This window comes from Bos grunniens, chromosome 7 (assembly GCF_055505025.1).
Source record: "Bos grunniens cultivar Pamir isolate PY7600 chromosome 7, Bosgru_T2T1.0, whole genome shotgun sequence".
Taxonomy (NCBI): Eukaryota; Metazoa; Chordata; class Mammalia; order Artiodactyla; family Bovidae; genus Bos; species Bos grunniens.
The window spans coordinates 80,830,188-80,842,383 of record NC_141171.1 but is presented as its reverse complement, the minus strand read 5'-3'; the positions used below and the strand labels follow the sequence as shown (position 1 = coordinate 80,842,383).

Sequence of the window (12,196 nt, the reverse complement as noted above, 5' to 3'; positions counted from 1 at the left end):
CATCTGGCTTGCCATGTTAATCGGTTTTCAGTATCAGTGTTATATTTATATTCTTTTGTGTTCCTTCTAGTTTACTCTTTATTCCTAAATTGATCTTTTCTGGACATATAGTTCATTCTTAAGTCTTATCATCTCATTTCAAAGCCTTCCTATTTCTCATCTATTCTCCTTTGTTCTTTCACATTTAGCATCATTTCCTCAATGTCGTTTAGCTCATTTTGAAGTAGTAGGTTATAGTTTTTATTTCATCTGTGAGCATGTCTTTCTGGTGTGCATTTATTTTCTATAAGGATATTATCCTATTCCCCATTCTTTTCTATTATAATTTTATATGGGATTTTCAATTTTGTTCTTTTCCCACTGCTAATTTTTAAGTGAAAATTTGTTTTCCATAAGTTTCAAGACATAGACACTGTTTAGGAAAGCTGCTGTTACTTTATACATCTCCCTCTTCTGTTGCTTTTGTGTGGTATTTAATCATGGAACCTCACCTGCTTTCATTCATAAAAAGATTAAATGCATGAACATTGCTCTTTAGCCACAATTAGAAAACTGGACACATTGTATTACATATGCGTGCACACACACACATATATACACATACACATATGCATATAATTGTGTGTGTGTGTGTGTATTTTAAATTGTTTTTCAGGCAGTTGAACATCAGGCAGCATAGAACTGTGGTGCCTGAAAGAAAAACAAAAAGAGATAAACACTAGGACTAACGTCTCGGAGAGACCAAGGAAAGTTGAAACTGTGAGACCGAATGCCAGAGATGACAGAGACGCACACAGAGAGATGCAGAAGGGTGCGCTCAAGTCTTTGGCCAAGCCCTGATCCTTAAATTGTGGAGGACGTCACATGAGATCATAAGAAACAGCAGGATGAACAAGGACCAGGGTTCACACATGGCTTAGTATAGTTTGTTCTCTAATGAGAATGGCTGCTGCTGCTGCCAAGTCACTTCAGTCGTGTCCGACTCTGTGCGACCCCACGGACGCAGCCCACCAGGCTCCGCCATCCCTAGGATTCTCCAGGCAAGAACACTGGAGTGGGTTGCCATTTCCTTCTCCAATACAGGAAAGTGAAAGTGAAGTCACTCAGTCGTGTCCTACTCTTCTCGACCCCATGGACTGCAGCCTACCCCAGGCTCCTCCGTCCATGGGATTCTCCAGGCAAGAGTACTGGAGTAGGGTGCCCTTGCCTTCTCCAAATGAAAATAGAAATACCTCAAAATACTTGGGACACTGGGTAGAAGTCTCAGAAGTGCATTGGGTGGGGTTAAAATACACAAAGACAAGGACTTCCCAATCTTGGTACCAAATGATATTTTACTGAGACAGCTCCTATCTGTCCACTCCATCTCTGCAGAAGAGGAAGCAGCTTACTTACAGGATCAATATGATACAGGACAATTCTTCACAGAGCCAAAGGTAAGGGGCCAGTAAAGATAGAATATGGAAAGGCAAGAAAATTATTCTGTTACCCTTTTTTTCCCACTAGCTTTTAAGCTAGCACTTTCTTCGAAGGTCAATTGCCAGCTTTTAAATCTCTCAACTCTACAAAGTTAATCACTCTTTTAAAAAGCTGTCTATGTTAGTGGCTGTCCTCTTTATCTTCATCTTTATGGTCTGTGAAATTATGACTGAAATCAAGAATAAGAAAGGTGATGAAGTTTTATGAACGCTTTTAAATACGCCTTCTTAATACTACTTGTCAATTAACTGTGCTTTAATATAAAGCACAGTTCTTTACTCAACACTAAAATACATTCAATAGCAATCATAAATACAAACTGACCCAATTCTTAAGCCTTCTATTAATTTTTTATGTCAACTAACATTTTTAATACTCCTCAGTAACAATACCACACAAGTCACTCTTGCCCCAGAATACAGTATTCCATCAAGAGCAGGTAACTGAGTACAGTACTTACCAAATTCAATTTAAGAAATGTTTTTTAATATAACCCTACCCTTCTTAAAATTTTTCAGAAACCACTTACTTGGGTTTGGAAAGCACCTTTTCCAAGTTAAACTCTTTGAGGTATCTTATTATGGCAGCCAAAGAACAAATCACAGGCTTCTCCAAGTTAATGATGTCAGAAAAACTTTGAGAACCTAAAAAACAGAATATATACCTTCATTAAAATTATTATTCATCATATTTAAAAACAAACATTAAGTGAAATAAAATTTTGTTTATAATTATTGAAATAATCATTTAGACACTTAACTCCTAAAATTACCCTTTGGAAAAATACAGATTATAAATACCTAGAGTATGAAAAAGGGCAATTTTCTGAATTGAACCTTCTTTCAAAAGCAAGGGATCAAGTATTTTCAAAGTGTAAAATGCTCATCTGCTTTGACCCAGAAGTACTCCAAACTGCTTGTTAAAGATGTGTATACAAGGAAATGAGTTGAAAATCTTTCATAGTAGTAAAAAATTACAGAAAACCTAATTGAATATCAATTAATAGATAAATTCCAGTACCTCTAGATTGGTATGCACCTACTACTGGGAAGGACTTTCCCATTAGCTTTCCATCTGGTCTCCCACTCCCTGTGCCCTATCAGTTCAGTTTAGTTCAGTTCAGTCGCTCAGTCGTGTCCGACTCTTTGCGACCCCATGCATTGCAGCACGCCAGGCCTCCCTGTCCATCACCAACTCCCGGAGTTCACTCAGATTCACGTCCATCAAGTCAGTGATGCCATCCAGGCATCTCATCCTTTGTCGTCCCCTTCTCCTCCTGCCCCTTATCCCTCCCAGCATCAGAGTCTTTTCCAATGAGACAACTCTTCGCATGAGGTGGCCAAAGTACTGGAGTTTCAGCTTTAGCATCATTCCTTCCAAAGAAATCCCAGGGCTGATCTCCTTCAGAGTGGACTGGTTGGATCTCCTTGCAGTCCAAGGGACTTTCAAGAGTCTTCTCCAACACCACAGTTCCAAAGCATCAATTCTTCGGCGCTCAGCCTTCTTCACAGTCCAACTCTCACATCCATACATGACCACTGGAAAAACCATAGCCTTGACTAGATGGACCTTTGTTGGCAAAGTAATGTCTCTGCTTTTGAATATGATGTCTAGGTTGGACATAACTTTCCTTCCAAGGAGTAAGCGTCTTTTAATTTCATGGCTGCAGTCACCATCTGCAGTGATTTTGGAGCCCAAAAAAATAAAGTCTGACACTGTTTCCACTGTTTCCTTGTCTATTTCCCATGAAGTGATGGGACCAGATGCCATGATCTTAGTTTTCTGATGTTGAGCTTTAAGCCAACTTTTTCACTCTCCACTTTCACTTTCATCAAGAGGCTTTTTAGTCCCTCTTCACTTTCTGTCATAAGGGTGGTGTCATCTGCATATCTGAGGTTATTGATATTTTTCCCGGCAATCTTGATTCCAGCTTGTGTTTCTTCCAGCCCAGAGTTTCTCATGATGTACTCTGCATATAAGTTAAATAAGGAGGGTGACAATATACAGCCTTGACGTACTCCTTTCCCGATCTGGAACCAGTCTGTTGTTCCATGTCCAGTTCTAACTGTTGCTTCCTGACCTGCATACAGATTTCTCAAGAGGCAGGTTAGGTGGTCTGGTATTCCCATCTCTTTCAGAATTTCCCACAGTTTATTGTGATCCACACAGTCAAAGGCTTTGGCATAGTCAATAAAGCAGAAATAGGGTATTCTTAACAGAACAGGCAGAGGAATCCTTTTGAAAACGTACATCATATCATTAGATTACTTTGCTTTCAAATCCTGCAACATCTCTCAACTCACTGAGAGATGTGGCTCAAGTTCATAAGGATCTAAAACTCCCTAAAAAACCTGCTCTCCATCTCCTTTTATCTCTGAGCTTACCTCCTAATAGTCTCTTCCTTAGTTACTCTGTACCAGCACCCAGGCTCCCTGACATTCTTTAAACACACCAGGCACTTAAATACGCTATACTTAGTGTTGTTTCTGCCTGAGAAACTGTATCTTCACTCATCCATGTGGTTTTCCCCCTTAACCCCTCTAATCTTTGTTCCATCTTCTTTCAATTGCCATTTTCTCAGTGCGGTCTTCCTTCACCACTGCATTTAAAAATTCACCTCTTCCCCGTCTGTCTTCTTTTTAAACTCTGTGCATTTATTTATTTTTGGCTGTGCAGGGTCTTCGCCGCTGCGCGGGCTTTTTCTCTAGTTGCTGCAAGCAGGGGCTACTCTCCAGTTGTGACACACAGGCTTCTCAACCACGATGGCTTCTCTTGTTGCTGAGTACGAGCCCAGGGTGCGTAGGCTGCAGCAGCTGAGGCACGTGGGCTTAGTAGTTGCGGCTCCCAGAGTCTAGAGCACAGGCTCAGTGGTTGTGGTGCAGGGGCTTAGGTGCTCTGCGGCATGTGGGATCTTCCCAGACTAGGGATCAAACCCGTAGGACCTGCACTGGCAGCTGGGTTCTTTACCACTGAGCTACCAGGGAAGACCTTCCCTGCCTTTCTCTAAAGAACTCATCACCTTCAAACACTATTTTATTGTACACCTCCTCCCGCTAGACTAAAAAACTCCAGAAGGGCAGGAATTTTTGTCTAATTTCTTAAAGTATAAACAATACTTTTAATAGGCATTCAATAAAAATTAGTTGAAATAATAAATCCAAGTCATATTTAATAAAAATAAAGAATTATGCATGTTCATGTGTATACCTGTACATGAAAAAATTCTTAAGAATTTGACAGGAGGGACTTTTACCTTTTTCCTTATACACAACTATGTTTTGATTTTTTTTTTTGCAGTAGGTATTTACTACCTTTAGAAAAAATTATAAGACACTGTCTATAAATCTGTAATATAAAGTATATTACTTTCAACATAACTTTTTGTAAAAACAAGGTATAAATGAAGAATTAACTCTTTTCTCTTCTACTGAGAGTTTCATCTTTTGACTGCCCAGCTCTGTTCCCCAGGAAACCTTATAAAGATGGAATGCCAATGTGTTATGAGACAGCACTGCATATGGAGGAAATGGCCTGAAATCAGGAAATTGCATCCAGACTAGGAGAGGAATTACCTGATTCTAGAATTTTGGCCTTCCTTCAGTACACTGACTCTTTGAACTTGGTATGTCCTTTGGAGAAATTCCAGCAAGAGCTAAGGTTTCCTGTAGGGCAGACCCTGCATCCACCTGCTTTCTTTGCAGCTGAGTTGTCACTAGAGGATGCCGGGAAGTTCAGCGCCCAGTGGCTCTATGGACTGCTGCAAAGATGGAGAGGACTCCTCCCGCTAAAGAAATGGTGCTGCGCCAGCAAACTGGATTTTCTGTCCTATGTGATTCTAGGTGAACTGGATGCCAAGAGTGGCTTATGTATTTTCATGACTTAGTCCTGTCTTTAGCTGAGCATAATTTGATGATTCCTTGGCATTGGCCAAGACACCATGAGATTAAAAAGAATGGGGGGAAAATGCCATAAGACACTGATGCCTAAGAGGGAGCTGGGGGAGGTTGGTCCAAGGGTGAAAGCTTTGCAACAGGATAAAAACGGATCTTAACATAAGCTGGACTGGCAAGAATGAGGGGTGCAGGCCAGATCAAACAGACACTCAGCTGAGGAAACGTGAATCAGACAAATAATGGATTCAACCTATTAAGACCCTGTCAACAATGTTCTGGTATTTTAATTCTGGGCATTAATTTTTAGAAGTGCTAGCCTTCCTTAGGACATTTCTCCACACATTTTATAAAACTGCAAGGAAAATCATGGCCACCTTTTGAGGGAAGAAAGAAGGAAGATGACTCAGTAATTAACTTGTCACACTCCATGAATATGTCAAAAACACCACATTACTAAAATGGTCACAACTACAAAAAGCAACTGCAGTAATCCATCTGATAAGTGTAAGAACAGTGAATGCTTTCCTCTGCTTCTTCCAGTCGTTTATCAATAACTACCTAGCTTTCACTAGCCTTGAAGTCAAATGTGCACTTTTATCCAGATCCCAACTCAGTTACATTTGCAGACATATGGCTAACACGTATAAAATATTTACCTTTAATGTCGACTACATCTTTTGCATAAAATTCTGTAACCTCTTGGAAAGCATGGCTGTATTCAAAATACACATTCTTCATCCTTTCTACTCGAATTCTATCATCCCGCACACTGAAAGAAAAAAAACGAAAATTTAAAAAATAATTATACATAATCTTGAAAGATCTGTATTCAGGCCCTGACCTGACCAAAATAAATACTCATTCATTATTTTTTCCCAAGATGAAAAAAAAAAAAAAAAGATCTAAGGTTTCCCTGTCAAAAGTCTATATTTAATAAAACACTATTACTTTAACTACTGGTATTTTATATCACCTCCACATAGTGAGCACTCTAAACATACTATTATCAAGAACTTATTAAAATTACAGTTACTTTAATAAACACCAAAGAGAGAAAAACGGAAAAGCAATCAATTTAACTGCATCATTTGTGTAAACCCACTAACAAGAGAACACATCACTGAGTATTTCTTTCCTCGAAAAGGCATCTTTGTCTGGTTGGCTCTGTGCTAAGTCCATTTCTTCTACCAGAGCCTCCCTAGTCAAATATAGTAAATTCCTCTTAGGTCCACTCCCACTCTTTACTTAAAAGAGGAACTTAAAAAGCCTCTTGATGAAAGTGAAAGTGGAGAGTGAAAAAGTTGGCTTAAAGCTCAACATCAGAAAACTAAGATCATGGCATCTGGTCCCATCACTTCATGGGAAATAGACGAGGAAACAGTGGAAACAGTGTCAGACTTTATTTTTTTGGGCTCCAAAATCACTGCAGATGGTGACTGCAGCCATGAAATTAAAAGACGCTTACTCCTGGGAAGGAAAGTTATGACCAACCTAGACAGCATATTCAAAAGCAGAGACATTACTTTGCCAACAAAGGTCTGTCTAGTCAAGGCTATGGTTTTTCCAGTGGTCATGTATGGATGTGAGAGTTGGACTGTGAAGAAAGCTGAGCCGTGAAGAATTGATGCTTTTGAATTGTGGTGTTGGAGAAGACTCTTGAAAGTCCCTTGGACTGCAAGGAGATCCAACCAGTCCATTCTAAAGGAGATCAGTCCTGGGTGTTCTTTGGAAGGAATGATGCTAAAGCTGAAACTCCAGTACTTTGGCCACCTGATGTGAAGAGTTGACTCATCGGAAAAGACTCTGATGCTGGGAGGGACTGGGGGCAGGATGACAGAGAATGAGATGGCTGGATGGCATCACCAACTCGATGGACGTGGGTTTGGGTGAACTCCGGGAGTTGGTGATGGACAGGGAGGCCTGGCGTGCTGCAATTCATGGGGTCGCAAGGAGTCGGACACGACTGAGCGACTGAACTGAACTGAAGATTTCTTTAAAACTATGCATGTATGTGTATATGCTCATCTGATTACATAAACAAAATCATCAAATCATCATCCATGCTGCTAGTACACTCTCATCCATTTCCTATTTTGCTTTTCCCCCTTCCCCTCCCTCTTCTCCTGTCCTAATCACCTCACTCCCAAGCCATGGTAACAGCCTAGGAGGAATCCTTTCTCATTTTTCTCATGTTCATATGGTCACATACATATATACTCACACATACACACATACATATACATATATACTCACACATACTCCATTTCATAAAAATGGAGCGACTTTATATAAACTTTCCTGTATCTTGTTTTCTCTACTAAGCAATAACTCTTGGAATTGCCTCCAAATAAAGTGACCTAGATACAACTCATTCTTTCTAATGGCTAAAAAAATATCTGATAGTATGTAAAAGCCATAATTTATACAACCATTTCTTTACTATTGGACATTCACTTGATGTTAATATTTTGCCACATGTTACTTTAGAATATTTTTATCTAAAAAAGTTATAGATACAGATGTATCCAGCACACGTCCCTCTTCAGTCATATTCATCTACCATCTTCAGAAGTAAATGCTACCATCAACTTGGTGTATATCACCACCATGTATGTTTTTATATTTTACAACATATTTTATCATCTTTACACAATACATTGTATTGTTTCATGTTTTAAATCTCACATAAGCAATACTTTATTATACATACACTTCTACAACTTGCTTTTGTACTCAGTACTATGTTTCCAAGATTTGTACATAAAGCTAGACATGCTTCTTATATTTTCAATTATTTCTTATATTTGAGTAGACTTTTAAGATTTGTCATTCAAATTTAATTAATCCGAATTTATTTGGGGGGATGGTGTGAAGTTGAAAATACACTTTTATTTTCCATATGATTATCAATTAATGACCAAGCACCATTTATAAAACATTCCATCTTTTACTACTGATTTATGATGCTGCCCCCACATTTCTGTATATATGTGACACTGTTTCTAGCTTCTATCCTATTCTACTATCTTTTGTCTACCTCTGTATCAGGGCCATAGTACTGTAATTTCCATGGCTTGGTATCAATATCTGTGGCAAGGCCTCCACCTTGTTTTTCAAGATTGTCTTCATTACTCCTGGGCTTCTGATTTTCTTTAAAATTTTAGGTTCATTTTGTCAAGTTTTACAAAAATCTTATTGGGCTTTTGACTGGATTGCAATGAACTAATTTAGAGAGAAATGATATCTTAACAAATTAAGAGATCCCACTGTTAAAGATGGCATAAGATCTCTACTTATTCATGTCTTTTATATCTAACAATATTGTTCCATTATTTTCTCCACATTATATGTACCTTTGGTTGCACTCACTCTTAGATTAATAATACTATGAAGGGAATCTTTTCTTCTATTATATTTATTAAAAGCTTATCATTGGTGTACATGAACCCAAATTCTTATATGCAGCAATTATACTAAACACTTTTTTCTTATATTGTCTGTGTATATATTAATATCACCCACAAGAGGAAAATTTCTATTTTTCATTTCTTTTTCCTATCTCATTACACTACAAGCTAAGACCTCCAGGGCTACGTTGAACAAAGGTAATGCCAACAGGCATCCTTAGTTTCTTACTGAAGCTAATGGGAATGCTTCCAAAGTTTCAGCTCTTAAGTATGATATTTGCTGTGGGTTTTGGAGTAAATGACTTGTTAGCCAAAGGCTTGGTAAGTTCCCCAGTTTTTGCAAAAAGAAAAAAATTAGTCATAAATGATTACTGAATCTTACCTAATATTCTTTTTACAGGTGTTAAAATGATCATATGGTTTCCTCTCACTTAACCTCATATTATTCATATTTTCTAATGCTGAATGAACCCTGCATTCCTGGAATATATTATACTTGTAATGATGCTCTGTACTGCTTAAATAGTTATAAACTTGATTTCTTAGGTTTTTTCCCCCAGAATGTCTGTGCCAGCATACCTAGCTCCAAAGGCTTTTTCTGTTCTACTATAAAACTAGACAGGCATCAGCTGCTTCAGAAAGAAATCTTAAAGGGAGGATTTTCCCCCATCTGTGGTGCTGAAGAGGATTTTTCCACCTTAATCCAATGCAGAGAGTATCAGATTAACTCTTGCAAATCTCTCGTCAATTTTTATCTTCCTATAGACACCCTTAATACCTGAATTTTTAGAAGCCTGTTGCAAAGTTATTTAGCCACTCAAAGAGCAATGAGTGACCTTACATGAGTCCCACAATGTTTCTGTACAAGTTCCTAGAGTGAACACACGAGGCAGCTGGTAACTCAATTACTGTTCTAATTAACATTTTGTTCGAGAAGCAGATAAGAATTTAGAAACCCATTAAATCTGATAAAAAATGACTTGTCAGTTATCTTTGAGGCTTTCCATGGAAGCATTACAAGAGTGTTAAATTCAACATTTTGCAATCTGTATGTTAAATACCCTCCTACATTTTTTTTCCCCCCACAAACTGGTTGGAGTTATATGTGAAATCTCTAATCTGTGGTTTCCTAGATTTTTTTCTTTTTATGGTAAAATCAAATCACTGTATCTTCAAAACAAAAGCCTTCCTGAAACACTATATACATAAAGAGTAATATCCAGCCAGAGAATTTTGTCAAACTGGATATTAGTAAAATTTCTATGTTCAACAGAGAACTGTCAATCTTGGTTTCTTCAAACTGCAGCCTGCGGAAATACCCGGGTGGAAAACACCAGCAACAAACATTAAAAGCACAGGTGCCACACTCCAAATGTGTTCAATCTGAATTCAGCAGGAAGCTGGGGGAGAGAGGGTATTTTCAGCAGCATTTTGGGGGTGATCCACAGGCAAAGTGCAAACCACAAACACTCATCTATATGAAAAATACTGGTGACCATCACAGGACTAGAGTACGAAGTGGAAATGTAAATCTCCAAAGGCAGTCCATGTTTTAGCTGCTCTATTAGAGGTGGGCAGTCAGTATCTTTGCACCAAAAAAACCAGTAAGGAAGTCAACTAAGGTCAAGTAATTGACACAGGACTTTAAAAACGATTTTAAAAAAACAGAAACAAAAAAACATCTTCCCACCCTCTTAAGAAGCTGTTTGTGACCAGGGGTTGAAGCCTTCTGAATGGAAAAGAGGCCGCAGAAGCTATGCTCCTCCAGGGACCTGGGGAGGCAACTGCCCTTCTGGGCCGGATGGGAGGACCACTGTCAACATGCGAGGAGTCTCAGTCATCACACGGGGTAGGCAAAGCTGGACTGTCTTAAGATTTCCAATTTAAAAATTCCTTTTTGTGTATTACATGCCTGCCAGTTGCCAGATATACTGTATTTGAAAAGTTAAGCAGTGATAAGACTCTCAACAAGAGCGGAGTCCATACTAAAAAAGAGGGGGAGCTTTAGACCGAGGAACTTTTAAAGTCAACTTGGACATAAAACTGGTAATTTTCAGGTGTTGAGTAACAGACTACCTACAAAGGTTTTGATAATGTAATTGTGACCAAATGTCAGCTTACCAATTTTATGATCTATGCTGACTTTGGAAACTATCATTTTTATATATAAAAAAAAAGCCTTGTTAAAGGCTGATAATCTACTCTAGGAAAACTCAAGGCCTTTTCTGACAGTGTATTTACTGATAATAACAATACAGACTGAGTTCCAAGCTTGCTGAGTGATTAAATTCTGTCCTCTGAAAACAGAATGCAATAGAGGTTGAGATTAAATAAAACAGACCATGTAACATAGTCACGCTGTCTCCATATTAGGATGAAATTCATTAATTTTATCACTGCTCATAATAGGGAACTGCCACCACTTTCTTAAAAGACAAAGGGCATAATGTCAAATTATAAAGACAACCACTAGAACAAAAATATCAGAATAACCCCAGCAGAACAGCAAGGAAAACATACCACAGTGAAAGATTCTTTGAAAGATATTTAAAAAAGAAAATTAAATACCGGCAAGCTAATATCACATATATCTGCCATGACAACAAATGTGAGTTAAACTCACCTATTTAAAGAAAATTAACCTCAGACTGGATTACAAGATAGAAAAACTTTCTACACTACCAATAGGAACAAAATTTTAAATCATTCAGAAAGGGTAGAAATGGATATGCGGGGAGCGAGCTCCGCCTCTGGCAAAGGTCATGAGGAAGGAGGCTTGGCATACGCAAAGGCGGGATCAAGCCTCAGGAGTCTCCCTGGAAATTCTCGAGCAATCTACCCCCAAAACCAGAGTCTGCCTACTTTCTGCTTTGTGCTTTCACCTACACCTCTGGCTTTACGGGGGGCTGTCCCCCACTACCTCTCTGAAAAAAGAGTTAGCTTATAGCTCCAGTTAATAATTCCTGGGTGTGACAGTGTTTCAACCTACAAACTCCCTTGGAAGTCCTCTAGCCTGCCTGAATAGGTTTTTCCGGCCACATGTGATTGCTCAGAGCCTCCAAACTGTGAGAGGCATGAGATGTTCTAAACTGTCTAAATACAGATTCCTTTGAGCAGTTAAAAGATTGATTAGAAATTGTATTGGTGAAGGGATTCTCACTTGTTGGGCCAATGTTTGCTGCTAAGTCTCCATATCCCTTACCTGCTGTGTCCCTGGCAGTGTATTGATTAATATAATTGGTGTAAATAGTAGCTTTAATGTTTGTAACCTGGGACCCTTGAATTAATTCTTTTTCTTGTTATAGCCCACCACACCTTTGCTCTGTAGGAATGCAACTTTATCTAATGCTTTTTGGAGGCTGGCGCCTGACTTTAGAATAATCACCTTTAGAGGAAAAGGCCTCCGGGCCAGAAGAT

The 12,196-nt window shown here is 38.7% G+C and overlaps 1 protein-coding gene across 7 annotated transcripts in view; it reads right to left on the bottom strand.

The window, feature by feature from the left end:
- MSH3 (mutS homolog 3) overlaps nucleotides 1-12,196 on the bottom strand; it is a 183,182-nt gene that overhangs the window by 129,273 nt on the left and 41,713 nt on the right. For all 7 annotated transcript variants that reach the window (XR_015168006.1, XR_015168007.1, XR_015168008.1 and 4 more), the window contains 2 exons: nucleotides 6,029-6,141; nucleotides 2,009-2,123 (listed from right to left, as the gene is read on the bottom strand). Coding sequence is in view for 4 of the 7 variants with exons in the window: in XM_086412793.1 (XP_086268919.1) it covers nucleotides 2,009-2,123; nucleotides 6,029-6,141 (228 nt within the window). In the remaining 3 variants the exon portion in view is untranslated. The remainder of the gene's footprint in view (nucleotides 1-2,008; nucleotides 2,124-6,028; nucleotides 6,142-12,196) is intronic.